This window comes from Trichomycterus rosablanca, chromosome 14 (assembly GCF_030014385.1).
Source record: "Trichomycterus rosablanca isolate fTriRos1 chromosome 14, fTriRos1.hap1, whole genome shotgun sequence".
NCBI classification, from domain to species: domain Eukaryota; kingdom Metazoa; phylum Chordata; class Actinopteri; order Siluriformes; family Trichomycteridae; genus Trichomycterus; species Trichomycterus rosablanca.
Window position 1 is genome coordinate 11,652,890 of NC_086001.1, and position 19,606 is coordinate 11,672,495.

General features: G+C 40.9%; 1 protein-coding gene across 1 annotated transcript in view; it reads right to left on the reverse strand.

Moving 5' to 3' along the window:
- si:dkey-37g12.1 (atrial natriuretic peptide receptor 1) overlaps window positions 1-19,606 on the reverse strand; it is a 64,199-nt gene that overhangs the window by 13,019 nt on the left and 31,574 nt on the right. Inside the window, exons 18-20 of the mRNA XM_063008338.1 lie at window positions 15,824-15,971; window positions 14,008-14,160; window positions 5,208-5,382 (exon numbers count right to left, since the gene is read on the reverse strand). Of these exons, the coding sequence (XP_062864408.1) occupies window positions 5,208-5,382; window positions 14,008-14,160; window positions 15,824-15,971 (476 nt within the window). The remainder of the gene's footprint in view (window positions 1-5,207; window positions 5,383-14,007; window positions 14,161-15,823; window positions 15,972-19,606) is intronic.

Below are 19,606 nucleotides of genomic sequence, written 5' to 3' on the forward strand. Positions count from 1 at the left end.
TCCGTGCTGTTTCCGGTGAGTCTGCTCACTCACCTTGTGTACTTAGCAGCGGCCAATCAGAGGACTCAAAGGATCCGGGTGATTCAGGAACCGACCAGCTCTAATATTGAGTCAAAAGTATGTGAACAACGTACCAGTTATAAAGTTTGGGTGTTTCAGCCACGCCTATTTCTATAGGTGTATAAAGTCAATACTCATTTATCATTCACTGTAAATTACTTGGCGCAAGGCAGAAATACGCTGAACAGGGCAGAATCCACTGCAGGGCTTTGACCTACCCCCCTCAGATATAACCAATCATGTCTGTGTAGATGTTCAGCCAGCAAATAGCACAGCTAAGATCTGAACCTGTATGTAGTAGACCGGCTGTAGTGGGCTAGCATAATAGGCCACTGCTGTGGTGGAGTAGAACACCACTTGCCAGCCAGACCTTTTCTTCCAGCATGACTGCCTGACCTTTTACTAATTATGTACAAATATTTTAAGGATGATCTAGGACAGAAGGAATGCCTTAATTTGTCCTATACATACATACAGTGTATCACAAAAGTGAGTACACCCCTCACATTTCTGCAAATATTTCATTATATCTTTTCATGGGACAACACTATAGAAATAAAACTTGGATATAACTTAGAGTAGTCAGTGTACAACTTGTATAGCAGTGTAGATTTACTGTCTTCTGAAAATAACTAGACACACAGCCATTAATGTCTAAATGGCTGGCAACATAAGTGAGTACACCCCACAGTGAACATGTCCAAATTGTGCCCAAAGTGTCAATATTTTGTGTGACCACCATTATTATCCAGCACTGCCTTAACCCTCCTGGGCATGGAATTCACCAGAGCTGCACAGGTTGCTACTGGAATCCTCTTCCACTCCTCCATGATGACATCACAGAGCTGGCGGATGTTAGACACCTTGAACTCCTCCACCTTCCACTTGAGGATGCACCACAGGTGCTCAATTGGGTTTAGTCCATCACCTTTACCTTCAGCTTCCTCAGCAAGGCAGTTGTCATCTTGGAGGTTGTGTTTGGGGTCGTTATCCTGTTGGAAAACTGCCATGAGGCCCAGTTTTCGAAGGGAGGGGATCATGCTCTGTTTCAGAATGTCACAGTACATGTTGGAATTCATGTTTCCCTCAATGAACTGCAGCTCCCCAGTGCCAGCAACACTCATGCAGCCCAAGACCATGATGCTACCACCACCATGCTTGACTGTAGGCAAGATACAGTTGTCTTGGTACTTCTCACCAGGGCGCCGCCACACATGCTGGACACCATCTGAGCCAAACAAGTTTATCTTGGTCTCGTCAGACCACAGGGCATTCCAGTAATCCATGTTCTTGGACTGCTTGTCTTCAGCAAACTGTTTGCGGGCTTTCTTGTGCGTCAGCTTCCTTCTGGGATGACGACCATGCAGACCGAGTTGATGCAGTGTGCGGCGTATGGTCTGAGCACTGACAGGCTGACCTCCCACGTCTTCAACCTCTGCAGCAATGCTGGCAGCACTCATGTGTCTATTTTTTAAAGCCAACCTCTGGATATGACGCCGAACACGTGGACTCAACTTCTTTGGTCGACCCTGGCGAAGCCTGTTCCGAGTGGAACCTGTCCTGGAAAACCGCTGTATGACCTTGGCCACCATGCTGTAGCTCAGTTTCAGGGTGTTAGCAATCTTCTTATAGCCCAGGCCATCTTTGTGGAGAGCAACAATTCTATTTCTCACATCCTCAGAGAGTTCTTTGCCATGAGGTGCCATGTTGAATATCCAGTGGCCAGTATGAGAGAATTGTACCCAAAACACCAAATTTAACAGCCCTGCTCCCCATTTACACCTGGGACCTTGACACATGACACCAGGGAGGGACAACGACACATTTGGGCACAATTTGGACATGTTCACTGTGGGGTGTACTCACTTATGTTGCCAGCTATTTAGACATTAATGGCTGTGTGTTGAGTTATTTTCAGAAGACAGTAAATCTACACTGCTATACAAGCTGTACACTGACTACTCTTAAGTTATATCCAAGTTTCATGTCTATAGTGTTGTCCCATGAAAAGATATAATGAAATATTTGCAGAAATGTGAGGGGTGTACTCACTTTTGTGATACACTGTATATACACAATTATACAAAACAGTGAAATTCTTTTTTCCCATGTATCCCAGCTTCTGTGGAAGCTGGCGTCAGAGTGCATGGGCCCAAAAGAAGCTTCATGGCAGAGCACACAACCTTCCAGTTGGTAAACCACAGCTCTACCCACACATCATCATAGTTTCAATCCAAAATCCTTTTAAAAAGCCTGTTATGGTGGTTTGGGGCAAAGATAGGGAATAATATACACCGATAAACAATAACATTAAAACCACCTCCTTGTTTCTACACACACTGTCCATTTTTATCAGCTCCACTTACCATATAGAAGCACTTTGTAGTTCTACAGTTACTGACTGTAGTCCATCAGTTTCTCTACATACTTTTTTAAACCTGCTTTCACCCTGTTCTTCAATGGTCAGGACCCCCACAGGACCACTACAGAGTAGGTATTATTTAGGTGGTGGATCATTCTCAGCACTGCTGTGTTAGTGTGTGTTGTGCTGGTATGAGTGGATCAGACACAGCAGCGCTGCTGGAGTTTTTTTTAACTCACTGTCCACTCTATTAGACACTCCTACCTAGTTTGTCCACCTTGTAGATGTAAAGTCAGAGACGATCGCTCATCTATTGCTGCTGTTTGAGTTGGTCATCTTCTAGACCTTCATCAGTGGTCACAGGACGCTGCCCACGGGGCGCTGTTGACTGGATATATTTTTGGTTGGTGGACTATTCTAAGTCCAGCAGTGACAGTGAGGTATTTAAAAACTCCAGCAGCATTGCTGTGTCTTATCCACTCATACCAGCACAACACACACTAACATCACCACCACCATGTCATTGTGGGGGTCCTGACCATTAAAGAACAGCATGAAAGGGGGCTAAAAAAGCATGCAGTAGAAACAGATGGACTACAGTCAGTAGTTGTAGAACTACAAAGTGCTTTTATATGGTAAGTGGAGCTGATAAAATAGATGTTGATCAGTGTACATTACAAAAACCTGTAGGAAATAAATACAGAATATAAAACTGGACAATTAAATTAATTAAAAAATAGGAATCAAAGCCAAAAGTTGAAAGGAAGGGTGTGGTGTGTTGTGGTGGGTAAAACTGGATTTTTTAATAAATACAGGGGGACATCAAATATTTTTTAAGTGTAAGGGAAATAAACTGGACGTTTTATGAAGTGGTGAGGTTAAAAAGTAATGGGGTGGAACTAGGGAACCAAAGTTAAAGAGAGATAAATCAGGCTTGGGAAACATAAGAAAATACACTGGCAAATGTAATAATTAGTAAAGTGTGTGAGTGTGTGGGTGTGTTTTAATAGCGTATTATACTATTAATACACTAGTGCATTACTGAAATTACACCAATAATAACCAATACATCTTAATGGGAAAATAGAAAAAAAGACTGTAATAGGAGGTAATCAGACTTAACAACTTTGACTTCAGCAGTAATTTCTGAGGTCAGAAGAAGGGCAGTTTGGCAAAAGATGAATTGGTTTATTCTGAATCAATAAGGTGCACAAACCAGGACAATAAATGTCAATTTAGCTGCAGGACCTTTACTTCATTCAACATTGACTCAGCTCACTTCATCGAGTGATTCATAATAAAGTGACCCTTCAGTGGCAGATCGCCAGCCAACTCGACCTTTCCTTTCCTCACAATTGCTTTTCCAATTCAGAACCTTTATTTAGCTAAACTTCAAAGGCTATTTAGCAACAAAAAACTATAGCAAATGGTTACATTAGGAATTGCCTGCAGCTAAATTGAGATGAAAACATTGGTTTCTGCTAAATGTGGACCAAAAACAAAAGCAGTACGGAAAATTGATCATTTGATATTCCGGTGGTGTGTCACAAAGGACAAATTATGCACTAAAAGTCCAAGGGCAAAAGTAAACCCCATTATGTACTGACTCAATATTAAAGGAGCAGTTCAACCAAAAATAAAGGTTTTTTTTATTCACTCCAAATGTAGGCATCAAATGAGTCATATTTGGTATATGGCTTTTGCTATTAACAAAAAAGGTCAGGTATTTTTAAAAGCATCAGGAGGTCAAAATCAGGTACTTTCAGGAGCTGAAAAGCTGGTAGAAGAACACATTTGGTATTTTAACAAGTTATGTAAACTTAACGTAATGCAAAAGTAGTGAGAACAAGAAAGGCATTTTAAAAAGTGATAGTAGTGGGCATCTAGAGAAGGACTTATAAAGTATAGATTGTTTAAGGACAAAATTAAGTATAAAAATTGGTACTGGAACGAAATGTATTATTTCTGTTAAATTTGTAAAGGGATAAATAAAGAAATAAATAAAAAAAATAATGGTATTATGGGTATTTTTATAGTTGGTGCACTCAAATGGTTTAGTTGGGTCAATATCAGATAGTGCAGTAGAAAATGGCCGGCCTGCACAGAACCCAAAAGAATTCAACACATAAACTGGACTAATTCTATTGTGGCTGAATAAATCGTTCTGTATTTGATGATTCATTTATTCATCTTTCAAAATGGTTTTATTTTAAAACCTTATAAGAAGATCTAACTCCATATAATACCCTTGGTTATTAATTACGCTATTTTAGAGTGATGTGCTTGTGATGTTTTGTTGTCTGTGTACTTTAGGCAACAGATGTTTTCACTGATGTTTCCTCCCGGTACTAAAGTTTCCTCCAAGCTCCCAAAAATATGCAAAAGGTAAACTGGCTATTCTTAATTTTCCCAAGTTGTAAATGATTGAGTAAACATGTAGGTACCTGTACCTACAATAGACTGGTGCAACTTGCACCCAGTGCTTCCAGGTGACACCGGGCCCACTGCAACTCTGACCAGGATGAGGCATGTACTGAATATCAGTAATTAATAAATATGGTCCAGCTTGGGTGGCGCAACAGTCTATTGTGTTAGCCTAGGGCATTTATACAGACATGATTGGCTATGCATGAGAGTGCATGCCCAAAGCCTTCTGATGGATTGGCACCCTGTCCAGGAGTTTCCTGTCTAGCTCCCAGTGTATTCCATTAAAACCTGACCTGACCCTGACCATAATAAATCAGTTGATGAAAATAAAATATGTAAATGAGGTCTAATCACTAACCCGCTGGGACACATTTTCTTGACAGTGGTTCTGAGAGAGGAGAAGTCTGGTCTCTCAGATGCATTTTCTGCCCAGCAGCTCTGTAACAGAGCCTCCACTCCATCTTCACATTCAGAGGCATCGACATGTGGCCGCAGAGGCCTGCTGCCCCCCTGCTTCACCAACTCCACGATCTCTGAGAAAATTAAATACAGAAAGAGTAGTGATGTGTTAATTGCAAATGAGTCTTAATTGAGTCTTGCTTTTTAAGGTAAATTTTGTGAGACATATTTTGTTGTTTTGCAGCCTTGTAGTTTAAATTTGCCCCTTTCCTCTTGGCAAATTGCCTTCAATTTTAAATTTAACTGGAAATGTTTAGTGGGCTGTACCTTTAAGCAAGAACCTTAATTTTCATTTTAAAAGTCAGTTCGAATTATTGTGGATCACAGTGCCTGTTCAAATTTTTATCTTCTCTTAAGATTCAGTTTCTTGACTGATGAGATTTAATTGTTCTCTAATACAGTGTTTCTCACCCTCTGAGAGCCTAGAGGGGGGTCCCGTTGCATTTAATTGAGAAGAATAAAATAGAATCACACTTAATCGGACAGGAAAATCAGTAGGCTATTGGCATATGGAAGATTTTTTTGCGATATCATAAAGATCTCTTTTTAACTGCCTATAGTCTAAAATTGAGAATGGACACATATATGATCTGCCCACCACAAAAGCGCAAAGGTCAAGGACGGGGACGGTGGCTCGGTGGGTAGCACTGTCGCCTCACAGCAAGAAGGTCCTGGGTTTGATCCCCAGGTGGGGTGGTCTGGGTCCTTTCTGTGTGGAGTTTGCATGTTCTCCCCGTGTCTGCGTGGGTTTCCTCCGGGAGCTCCGGTTTCCTCCCACAGTCCAAAGACGTGCAAGTGAGGTGAACTGGAGACACTAAATTGTCCATGACTGTGTTTGATATAAACTTGTGAACTGATGAACCTTGTGTAATGAGTAACTACCGTTCCTGTCATGAATGTAACCAAAATGTAAAACATGATGTAAAACAGAGGTCACTAACAGGCGGACCGCGGTCCGGATCCGGACCCAGAAGCTGTCCCATACGGACCCGGACCTACAGCCAAAACAGAAAGTTATTATTTGAAACCTGACGGAGCGCTTCTATTTTAACCGGCGCAGCTTTTGTAGTCTTTACGGTAGCGGTTTAGCGGATGAGAAAACGCACAGACCAATCACGTGACACCACTCAGCCAATCAAGTCTGTGCATTCCAGCCGGTAAACACTGCGACTCTACAGTGCAGACAGATGAGAGAGTTAGAGGCGAGTTACATGTGGAAAGACGGTGGAAAGAAAAAGAAAGATAGCGAACGTAGAAAAAACGAAGGGAGAGATACAGACGACTGTGCAGGAGAAAGTTGAGAAAAAGACGAGTGAGACAGGAGACAAATGGCGCTCTCCAAAAAAGAAACGTGTACAGCGAAAATACAGCATTTAATCCGTGATGGAGAGACTCATTTCTGTTCTTACTTTCCACTGGAGCACAATTTATTTTTATTTTCTCTTAATTTGATAAGAGAAAGGTTTGATAAGGTGGGGCGGCCCGGGTCCTCTCTGTGTGGAGTTTGCATGTTCTCCCCGTGTTCGCGTGGGTTTACTCCAGGTGCTCCGGTTTCCTCCCACAGTACAAAGACGTGCAAGTGAGGTGAATTGGAGACACTAAATTGTCCATGACTGTATTCGATATAAACTTGTGAACTGATGAACCTTGTGTAATGAGTAACTACCGTTCCTGTCATGATGTAACCAAAGTGTAAAACATGACGTTAAAATCCTAATAAACAAACAGACATCTGATTTGACAGTCAGTTATTGATTACATGCAGATGTTGATACAACTACTAGGCTATTTATATATAATATATATCAATATATATGTTATATATATATATATCAATATATATGTTATATATATATTAGGGCTGTCGAAGTTAACGCGATAATAACGCATTAACGCAATCTCAATTTAACGCGATTTTAAAAAATAGTGCCGTTAACGCAAATTCTAGTTCATGTTGAGACTTGACTGGTAGAACAAGCGTTTTAATGTCGGACTTGCCACCGTTGTTCATTTGCGGTTTGTTAAAATAATATAACTGAGCGTCGTAGGGATGCACTTGCATAATAAAGAAATAAACACACGCTATACTCACAAGTTGTCGGGAGCAAAACACTTTATTAACTTAATCTGTTACGGCACTGAATACCGGAGTCAAGCACGCTAGTCCATGAACTATGGAAGCCCCAAAAGGGTCAAAACACACTCACTTCGTGTAGAAACGTCCACTTTTCACATTTCACTTAAAAAACCTTGTTTTCTATAACATTTACACAGATTTTATTTAATGCGATTAATCGCGATTACCTATATGAAATTATGAGATTAATCGCGATTAAAAATTTTAATCGTTTGACAGCCCTAATATATATATATATATATCAATATATATATATATATATTTATATAGTTAAACATTCCGGACCTTTGCTTCAAGAAATTTTCTCTAACTGGACCTCTTTACATTTTAGTTGAATACCCCTGATGTAAAATAAAGCAATAAGCCACGAGAGACCGTGCGTTACTGCAATTTTATCACGGGAATGACGTTTTTCAATGTTTAATTCATATTAATTCATAAATGTATTTATTGTGTATAAACTTACAATAAAGCGTTCTTCCGCGACGCAAGGTAGTTCGATTAACAGTGTTGCTAGGCAACATGAGGGCGAACGTAACATTCACTTTTTCTTTTCAGTGGCGTATTAATATGGAATGATGTGAGGTGGTCATAGGTGTGCGTTTATCGGGGATTTTACAACGGCTTCGAACGCGGTTCAGCCAATCAGATTTTCTAGTTCCGGTCCTAAAATCTGATTTATGAATTAAACATTTATGAATTAAACATTGTTGTATTTATTGTATTTTATGTTGACCCGTCGTTTTATAAAAGCAATAAGCCACTCGAGACCGTGCGTTACTGCTATGATTTTATCACGGGGAATGACGATTTTGGCACGATGCGAAGCGGAGTAACGTCTCTCGTGGCTTATTGCTTTAATAAACAAAAAGACACTGGAGTTTCAGACTCGAGTCCGAGTCGAATACGAATAGACTTCAAACTTGACCTGCAACTCGTCCGTAATGACTCCTGAATCGACTCGGACTCGTCCAAAATAACTCTTGAACAATTCGATTCTTTCAGCAGTTCTTGATGTGACAGGTGGTACACAGCTACCCCGTGACAGTCATTTATATTATATTATGTCATATAAACATAGCCGCATACGGTCCATTTAAAGTATATCGCCTTTTAAAATAAAGCAGCGCATTTTAACTCGCGTTATGAGTGGTTGTTTTCAACGAACGGCTTTTAATCTTTGTAATTTACCTGTTTTAACAGCCTAATTGACTGATTCTGGGGGAGACTGGTTGTGGAGCTGGACATTGCAGCAGTTTAATGTAAGTCCATGTTTGTTTGTTTATTAAGCGTTTTAGCAACTTGCTAGTTTAGCTATTGTTTACTGTTGCGAATTGTGCTTATTTTGTACTTTTGTAAACAGTAAACACGAACCTATTTAAGTTTTGGTTTGGTGTGGGCTTTAAGAAAAGTGCTTTCAAAACAAAGTGTTATTTTAAAAGTACCAAAGAAACTAGTACCAACAAACATGTAGGCCTTAAACATGGACTAGTTTTATTAGCATATATTGCCCTGTCTGCATAATGATAAGCAAAGTCATTCACTGTTTTCATCTCCTCTACTGTTTTTGCTGTTTTTTGGCTTTATTTGTTATTGTTTATAATGGTTTTTAGGGGGGAAAAAAGTAGCCAACTGGTAAAAATCTATGTGTGTAGTTGTTTAATAATATTTATGAGCAATTATGAACTAATGAGACTATTTGTCCAAAGTGGTGGGGTCTACATTAATAATTGGGCTATATCAAGGCTGTAACCATATAAACATGTCCCCCCATGTTTTTAGATATTTATAATGTTCTCATAATGTTCCCCAAAAAGTGATGTAAAAATCATAAACATATTCCACTCACTTGCTTTGTGTAATGTTAAGATTTGTCAATGTTTCCATCAGTTGGTAATATGGCAGGGATGGTTTAAATGGCAGGAACCCACCCTCTAATCTCACCTTTCCTGGTAGATTTGGTTCCTACTCTGACTTTTGAACCCTTAACCTTAAAACCACCTGCTTGTTTCTACACTCCCTGTCCATTTTATCAGCTCTACTTACCATATAGAGGCACTTTGTAGTTCTACAATTACTGACTAGTCCGTCTATTTCTGTGCATGCTGTTTTTCAATGGTCAGGACTCTCCCAGGACCACTACAGTGTAGGTATTATTTGGGTGGCGGATCATTCTCAGCACTGCAGTGACACTGACATGGTGGTGGTGTGTTAGTGTGTGTTGTGCTGGTATAAGTGGATAAGACACAGCAATGCTGATTGAGTTTTTAAACACCTCACTGTCACTGCTGGACTGAGAATAGTCCACCAACCAAATATATATATCCAGCCAACAGCGCCCCGTGGGCAGCGTCCTGTGACCACTAATGAAGGTCTAGAAGATGACCAACTCAAACAGCAGCAATAGATGAGCGATCGTCTCTGAGTTTACATCTACAGGTGGAGTGTGGAGGTAGGAGTGTCTAATTGTAGAACTACAAAGTGGAGCTGATAAAATGGACAGTGTGTGTAGAAACAAGGTGGTGGTTTTAATGTTATGGCTGATCAGTGTATACACACATACATACACTATATGGACAAAAGTATTGAGACAACTTTACATTGCACCAACAGGAGTTTATATCACATCCCATTTTAATTCTCAAAGACATTAATATGTAGTTGGTCCCCCCTTTTCAGCTCAGCTGTAACAGCTTCCACTCTTCTAGAAAGGCTTTTTACAAGATTTTGGAGTGTGTCTGTGGGAACCATTGTCCATTCATCCAGAAGAGAATTAGTGAGTTCAGACACAGATGTTGGTCTAGAGGGCCTGGCTGGCAATCTCCATTCCTAAAAGTGTTGAATGGAGTTAAGGTCAGGGCTTTATGTTGATCGGTCAATTTCTTCCATCACAAAACTCTCTCAGTCATGCCAGGGCACAGTCATGCTGGTACAGAAAAGGGTCTTTTCCAAACTGGTATAAAGCCAACGCCTGTAAAACAATCCCATAACATTATCCCTCCTCCACCAATCATTACAGTTGGCACAATGCATCAGGCAGGTAACAATATCCTGGCATTTGCCAAACCCATTTCTTTATTTCCACTGCTCCATAGTCTGGTGGCGGCACGTTTTAAACCTCTTTATCCGACACTTGGCATTATGCTTGGTGATTTAAGACTTGCAGCTGCTCAACCATGGAAACCCATGCCATGAAGCTCCCATCGCACATTTTTTGCTCTATCATTAATGCCAAAATAGGTTTACATTTTCATTTTCAGCATTTAGCAGACGCTTTTTATCCAAAGCGACTTACACAATGAGCAATTGAGGGTTTAAGGGCCTTGCTCAGGGACCCAACAGTGGCAACTTGGTGGTGGCGGGGCTTGAACCGGCAACCTTCTGTTTACTAGTCCAGTACCTTAACCACTGAGCTATCACTGGCCCCCAGTTTAAAACTCTGCAGTAGAGTCAGCAGAGCATTGGTGACTTTTATGCACTATAAACCTCAGCACTCTGACATTATGTGGTCTGTCACTTTGTAGCTGAGTTGCTGTGGTTTTCAAACGCTTCCACTTTTCAATAATAACATTCACGGTTGATCATGGAATATCTAGGATGGGAGAAATTTCACAGACTGACTTGTTGCAACGGTGGCATCCTATTACAGTACCACAGTACTAGACTCGAATTCACTGAACTCTTGTAGAGTGACCCATTTTTTTACAAATGTTTGTAAAGGCAGACTGCATGGGTAGATGCTTGATTTTATACACCTGTAGCAATAGGATGCATATTAAATAGAGATGTACCGATCGGGTTTTTGGCATCGATTTTGATCTCCGATCTCCTTTCAGAACATTTTGTGTGACTCTCTTACATTAAAAAGCTTAATTAAACTGCTGTTACCACAGAGCGGTAACCGAGTCAGACTCGTTCTGCCTGTGGAGCTAAAAGTTTTCTGTCAGTCAGAGCAGATGATCCTGAACTAATGAATTTAGTAATTAATTCATTAATTAGTTTGCCTCTGATTGGCTCTGTAACGTTTTCTGTTCTCATCTACATCAAAAGCAAGAACCGCTTACGATTTACCAAAGTGAACCACGAATGTATATAACGTGCTCATAGAATCGACTCAGATGGGATCGGGTTGAATTATCTTTTTAAAGTAAATATTTCAATCAGCAAAATTGCATCGTATGTATGATGCACAACGTTAATTATGTTATTTTAGCTTGTGAAATGCGATGGTTGACGAATGGTGATGCGATGGTTGGCGCTTTGTAGCTCAAAGTCTGGATCAATCCACTGAGCTGTTAAGCTTAACATGGAGGTGATCTTTATATATCACGCGATCGGATCTGCTGAATTTAGGAAATATCAACCGATCGCATATTTTGATTAAAAATCGGCCGATTTCGATACATAGCCGATCGATTTTTCCATCTCTAATATTAAATAAAACAAACTTGCTTCTACTTTCTGTAAATAAATTAATAAATAAAGTCAGTAGATCAGTGTAATGTGTTTTTATGAACAAACTCTTTTCCAGCACTCTTGGTTTCATATTATATCTTTGTACAGTAGTGTTCAAAAAAATAGCAGTGATTTAAAAAAAAAGTGAATAAAGCACAAAATCATTATAATAACTTTTATTTCCATAAATGCGAATGCACTGAAAATACTACACTTTTAATTCTAAATCAAAACAATAACAACATTTAGCCAGTTTGTGTTAATCCTTTACAGAAAGTTAAGAAAAATGAATATTAGGCTGTTCAAAAAAATAGCAGTGCCAGCATTTTTCTTTAAAAACTCAAAAAATGTATCTATAAACTGAAAATGTTTGAGGTTTCACTTTACTTTAAATTACTGAACTAATATTTAGTTGCATAACAATTGTTTCCAAGATCTGTGTTGCATGGAGTCCACCAACTTCTGGCACTTCTGAACAGGTATTCCAGTCCAGGATGATTAGACTACATTCCACAGTTCTTCTGCAATTTTGGGTTTTGCCTCAAAAAAACGCGTTTCAGATTTCAGCCCACAAATTCTCTATGAGATTGAAGTCAGGGGATTGGGCTGGTCACTCTATTACCTCAATCTTGTTTGTCTGTAACCAAGATGTTTTGGGTCATTGTCATGTTGAAACACCCATTTTAAGGACATTTCTTCTTCGACATAGGGCAACATGATCTCCTCAAGTATTCTGATATATTTAAACTGATCCATGATCCCTCGTATGTGATAAATAGACGTAACACCATGGTATGAAAAACATCCTCATATCATAGTTTTGTACCACCATGCTTTACTGTCTTCACAGTGAACTTTGGCTCGAATTCAGTGCTCGGGGGTCGTCTGACATACTGTCTATGGCCACTTGACCCAAAAAGAACAATTTTGCTTTCACCAGTCCACAAAATGTTGAACCATTTCTCTTTGGACCAGTCAATGTGTTCTTTGGGAAATTTGAACCCATTCAGGACACGTCTTTTTCTTTACAACGGGACTTTGCAAGGAGTTCTTGCTGGTAAATTGGCTTCACTTAATCATCTTCTGTACTCACTGGTAACTTCAGATGTTCCTTGATCTTTCTGGAGGTGATCACTGGCTGAACCTTTGCCATTCTGGCTATTCTTTGATCCATTCAAACAGTAGTTCCACGATTCCTTCTGCGTCTTTCAGGTTTTGGTTGTCACTTTGAGGCATTTGAGATTTTAAGGCATTTGAGATTTTAAGGCATTTTGAGGCATTTTAGCTGAGCAGCCTATCATTTGCTGCCCTTCTCTGTATGTTTTTCCCTCTAAAATCAACTTTTTAATCAAAGTACGCTGTTCATCAGAACAATGTCTGGAACAACCCATTTTACCCAGTATTTCAGAAGGAAATGCGCTATGACCAACCTGTGCAACATTTGCCACCCTCCTACCTTAAATAAGGGCCAAAATTGACACCCGTTCTTCTGCAGAATGAATGACTTCACCAATTGAACTCCTCACTGCTATTATTTTGAACAACCCCCTTTCAATCAATGCTTTGATTACTCAGAATGAACGGCATGCATGTCCTAATTGTTGGGTTTGTTTTGTTTTCAATACTCTACTACACTTTCAAGTAAATTTTTTGCTATGTAGAAATAGCATTTCTACTAAAAACTTTGATTTATCAAGTTAATGGTGTTGGACTGCTATTTTTTTAAACACCACTGTATCTGTATAATATCTAAAAGATTTTTAATATCCAGAGTGTGTATATTTTTATAAGAAACCTGAGTTTAGTGTTTTCTTGCCTACCAAACAAAAGGTAAACTTAAAGAAATGCATGTGTTTGTGTGCTTCAGGAGCGCCAGACAAACCATAATAAGCCAGAATAAGTGGTTGGTAAAAATTAATAAAAGCAAGGAAAGACAAATCACCCCAACCTTGCCTGTTTATATCCACTGCTAATGAAAGCTGTTATGAAAGAGTGTTGGTCTCTTGAGAATTAACTTTAGTGAGTCATCATGTCCAGAAGAGTGAGAATGCTTTAAAAAGATTATCAAACAGGGAGGGATGGTTGGATGGTGGGGGCACAGACATACCTCTCGTCTTCAGGGAGCTGTCGGGGATAAAGAAGGGCCCTCTGCGGTAAACCACTTCCTGAGCAATGATGCCAAAACTGTAGACGTCCCCCTTCTGAGTGCCATTAGCAGGCATGGGCTGCCTGAAAAGCTCAGGAGCCCTCCATAACAGCACTGAGAGGCAACACAAACACAGACACGTACACACAATTAGTCATACTCAAATGCTTTAAAGTTTTCATCTCCATTTGTCACACAGGGATTACTCTCAGAAATAAAAAAGATTTTTTCTTGCTCCTTAACTTGTGAAGTGGAAATGCAAAAAAAAATAATTATTATAAATAGAAAAATACACAACTGCACATTCAAACCATACAAAATCTTGCACTACACCAGGGTTTTTGTAAACTCTTTTTCAGGCAACCAACAATTTTGTCCATGATTTTTTTTATGCGACCCAGGCAACACAATGCATTTCTTTTTTTTTTGTAATGCGTTTTTCTCCCATTTTCTCCCAATTTAGCGTAGTCAATTTGTCTTCCGCTGCTGGGGATCCCCGATATTTTGCAGTTGAGGAGAGTATATTGCTGCTCACACCTCCTCCGACCCGTGCGCAGCCCTTAACAGAACCCTTTTCCATCTGTGCACTCTGCACAGGCACCTCTATCCACCAATCAGAGTCCTTACACAGCATTTGAAGACCCCACCCACATATTCCGGTCATTCCCTGCCTGCAGGCACTGGCAATTATGCCTGCTAAATGGTGCCCAGCCGACCGGTGGCACCGAGGCATCCAGAATCTCTGTGCTGGTGTGCTAGCGGAATATCCCACTGTGCCATCTGGGCGCCGTCATCTTACTTTCTTATACTAAATGTAACATAAAGCCTCCACAAGGTGGTGTTTGCGTACAAGTTTATTTAAATATTATTATTTTTCTCTGCAACCCATGTTTTTCAGTTTGAAAAACCCTGCACTACACAACAAAAAATATGTGGACACCCCTTATCATTGTCGATGATCGTTTTTAAGTGTACCTTACAGCAAGAAGGTTCCGAGTTCGATTCCCAGGTGGAGTGGTCCAAGTACTTTCTGTGTAGAGTTTGCATGTTCTCCTCGTGTCCGCTGCTCTGGTTTCCTCCCACAGTACAAAGACATGCAATCAGGCTAATTGGCAATACTAAATTGCCCCTGGGTATGAGTGTGTGTGAATGTGTGTGATGAACTGGCGACCTGTCCATGGTGTTTCCTACCTTTTGCCCAGTGAATTGCCCACTGCGGTCTTGAATTGGATAAAGCGGTGGTAAAACAGACAATGAATGAATGAATACATTTGTTTGAATCAATACTAAATAAATGATATGTTTCCATTCATAGTTTGGGTAACATCCTTTCCATGTTCGGTGTGGAGGGACAGCACAGAGTTGAGATCTCAAGCCCACTAAACACTTTTGGGATTAAATGGAACATTGGCTTCAAGTCAGATGTTTTTGTTTCTGAATAGGTACAGATGTCCACAGACACACCTCAAAATCTAACTTTTTAATAATGGCAGTGTATTTGGAACAAAATGTCCAATAAGCCAGGTTTTTTCAAACCTTAAATGGGTCATGAGCTGAAAAAAAAATGGGTCACAGAGAAAAATAATAATTATTAAATAAACGTGAACTTGTATGTGAAAAAACCCTGCAATAAGCTCATGGTCAGGTGTCCACATGCTTTTGTCCACATAGCTAGAGAAAAAGGTTGCAAAATGCTGGGACATGTCTTCAATCAAGGTACAAAAAGTTCATGGCTTAAATCTGACATTTATTGTTTAATCCCTAGATTTGCACTCACAGTTCCAGTCATCCGTTGTCTCAAAGTGTCTCAGAGAGCTGAGGCCAAAGTCGGTGACTTTTAGAACAAAGCGGCTATCCACCACACAGTTGGAAGAGGACAGTCGGCCGTGGGAATGCAGTGGACTGCGGTGGAGGTAATCCATGCCCTAAATACAAGAGCACATCTAGAATATTACATATACAATGGCTACAAATGCTAATGATTTGCCAGTACATACCAGTGATGGACAAACTGACACCTCATTAAACACCTCATTAAAATGAAGATTGATTTCGATGTGATTAAATCAAAGGTACAAAGTGTAAGGTGTCCACCTGACATACTCTGTTTGACCTGGAAGGTGAAGGAGGTACACTTGAACAGAAGTAGTTTATGTTTGAAATACACATCACAGAGTTCCCTGTACCTAATTAAGTTTTACTCGCTGCACCTGGAGACAATGCTTTAGAAGCCTACTTGGGACTCAGCTTAGTGATTTGTTTGTGAGCTCTGTTTGTTAGTCATTTGTTTCTCTGCCTGACATTCCTGGCTGGACTTGACGACCTGACTGACTTCACCTTTATTAGCCTTTTTTTCTAGCGTTCTTTTAATCTAGCATCAAGGGGCTGACTGGTAGAAAGTGGCAGCATTACTGTTTTGTAGCTGCCTACCAGTTCTTGCTGGTGAACTGAGTAGCTGGTAAAGTGGCACTCTTGAGTCTGTAACTGTGTTTTCTATGTTTCTGGTAATCACATGGTGCATTTGCTCCAGATTTTTATTGCTTGGATTAAATTTTTTTTTTATTTAGATCTTATTTTCCAGTGGCTTGTGGCTTTTCAGCCCCGTAATTGTTCTGCCTTGATTAAGCCCCCAGCTACTGGATTCACTCTTTTACATCATATTTGTGTCACCAAAATGCAATAGTTTAAAGCATCATTAGGCAACTATCAGAGTTCCAAAGAGACCAACCAGTAGGTGACTGAATTAAAGGTACATATAAAAGTATTAAGTTGGGCAAACAGCATGAGCAAAGGGAAACAGTGGACTACAGTGAAGTAGCTGAAATCTGACAGGCATAGATGGCACTTTACAGCATAGATGCTTAATGCCTTAAGTATATAGGGCAGCTGTAGCCTAGTGGTTAAAGTACTGGACTAGTAAGCATAAGGTTGCTGGTTCAAGCCCAACCACTGCCAGGTTGCCACTGTTGGGCCCTTGAGCAACTCCTAATTGCTTAGACTATATACTGTAAGTCGCTTTGGATAAAAGCGTCTGCTAAATGCTGAAAATGTAAATATATACTCAAAATAACCACAGAACTGAATAAGCACCCATATGACCAAGTCTCAACCTGACCTTTGCAAAGCTAATGGGAACCCCAACTCCATTCAGCACAAAAACTTGAAACCTGAATAACAGAAAAAGCGCTGGTAAGACCACCAGTGTAAACCAGTTTGGTTTAGCCACTATGTACTGTAAAACTGTCACCAGTAGACCAAAGTGGGGTTTTTAGAACTTAAGTTTTTAGGTTTTTTATGCTATATTTTATTGCTAATTATTATTTAACATCCAGATTTGTCAAAAACACTACATGGTTAAATCTGTGGAGCCTTATCACCCTAACATCCAAAATGAAGTTGTTTGTTTTACTCCTCTGAATTTTTGTTGTTTGTGTTTCAGTACATTTTATAAGATTAATGCAGGGGTTTACTTGCTTTATCCATGAAAGCATCAGCAAAGTCAGGTGCTGATGTTGGGCAACTTGTAGTTAGCATTTTAGTTTATTCCAGAGCTGATGTAGGAGTTGATGTCAGGGCTTAAACAAGTTTCTTCACACCAAACACACTAAGCTATTTTTCTATAGGTTTCATTCTTTGCTGAAAAAGGTAAGGGTCAGTCCTACACTCTAGAATATTTCTTTACAATGCCATAGCACATCAGGACAGCTAATGTTTGAGTGGGATTCATTAAATGTAGATGTGACTGTCAGATTGAGATGTGTGCCATGCATGACACATTGTTCCATTGAGTTCAGAGGCAGTGTGCTATATATCAGCGGTCCCCAACCTTTTTTGCCTCACGAACCGGTTTCATATAAGATATAATTTCACGGACAGGCAGGGGCGGGAGGATTTAAAATTATATGACGAGCACAAAGTGCATAACAATACTACTCACCAATGATGGAAAATCAGTGGGAACCCTGAGCTCATTTAGCTAGCTTGTGAGCTTTATTTTTTGGTATCACAAGACTGAAATAGGTAAGTGTCAAACGCGCCAAGAGGAACAGACGGATGTTATTTAAAGAAAATCTGGTTTTATCAAATAAAACATCTTTCAGAGTGTGATTGTCAATAAAACTTTCTGTGCGGCCCGGTTAATAAATGACTGGTCTGTGGCCCGGTGTGTTAGGATCCGCAGCACTTACCTTCTTATTTTTTGGTTTTTTCCAGCGTTTGTTTTTATTCCGGTTTGCGTTTTGTTCTTGGTGGTGGTTTGCGTTTGTTTTCCCGTTTTGCTCCCTTCTCCCCCTAGCGGCCTGGAGCGGTACTGTTTTCGGAGGTTGCTGCGGAAGCCAGCCAATAGATCGCTGGAGGGCGGACCCCACACACACCTGCGCCTCATTCTCCAGCTCATCAACTACTGCATTTAAACGCCGGCTTTTCTCTCACTCGTCGCCAGATTGTCTGCTTGCCATACGGTACACAGACGGCCGTTCGTTGTGTCCTAAAACCGTGAGTCTACTTCTTTTACCTTCTCCTCTTTACGTATTTTGTTTTTTCATCGCCTCCTAGACCTTCCCCCCGTTCCTGCGTTCCTGCCGTTCCTGTGTTCCTGCCGTTCCTGGTTTTCCTGCCGTTCCGCCGTTCCTGGTTCTCCTGTGTTCCTGCCGTTCCTGGTTTTCCTGCCGTTCCGCCGTTCCTGGTTCTCCTGTGTTCCTGCCATCCCTGGTTTTCCTGCCGTTCCGCCGTTCCTGGTTCTCCTGCCGTTCCGCCGCTCCTGGTTCTCCTGCGTTCCTGCGGCTTCCTGTTCTCTGGTCCCACCGTTCCTGGTCTTCCTGCATTCCTGCCGTCCTCCTGCATCCCGGTTCATCGCTCCTGGTCATCTGTCCGCCCTGCAGTTCCCCGGCGCTACCAGTACCGCTCCTGCCGCTTCCCTCTCGTTTCAGTTATCATTTTGGTTGTTTGTTTTGGTCTTTTATTTATTATTTGTTTAAATAAACATTGTATTATCACTTCTGGATTTTTGGTTGTTTGTGCACTCGCCTTTTGGGTTCCCCCCTAGTCCTTGGTGGGTTACTACCCTAACTTAACAGTACAATCTGGCCACCATGGAACCCACGGGTGCACAAACGGGTGAGGACCTGACCGCTGAGGAGGTCCTGATCCGCCATAACCAGATGCTGGGGACACTCAGCCAGCAGCTCGCTGACTTGACCCAGCAAGTAGCACGTCTAATACCTCCTAACCCTGTACCTCTTGCTCCTTCCCAGGTTCCGGTCGTACCTCCGACGGGTCCCGTGGTTCCAGGGTCCTCCGTGGAAACACCTGTCCCCAACCCCGAGCCCTTCTGTGGAGACCTGGAGAGGTGCAGAGGGTTTTTGTTCCAATGCGAATCCATTTTCCGTCAGCGTCCCACTACCTTTGCCACCGAGGCCAGTAAGGTGGCCTTTATTATTGGTCACCTGAGAGGCAGGGCCCTGACCTGGGCCGAAGCTGTACAGTCACAGACGGACCCTCGAGAGGGCTCGTTTGTTGACTTCCTCGCCCGGTTCAGGACAGTGTTTGACCACCCGGATTA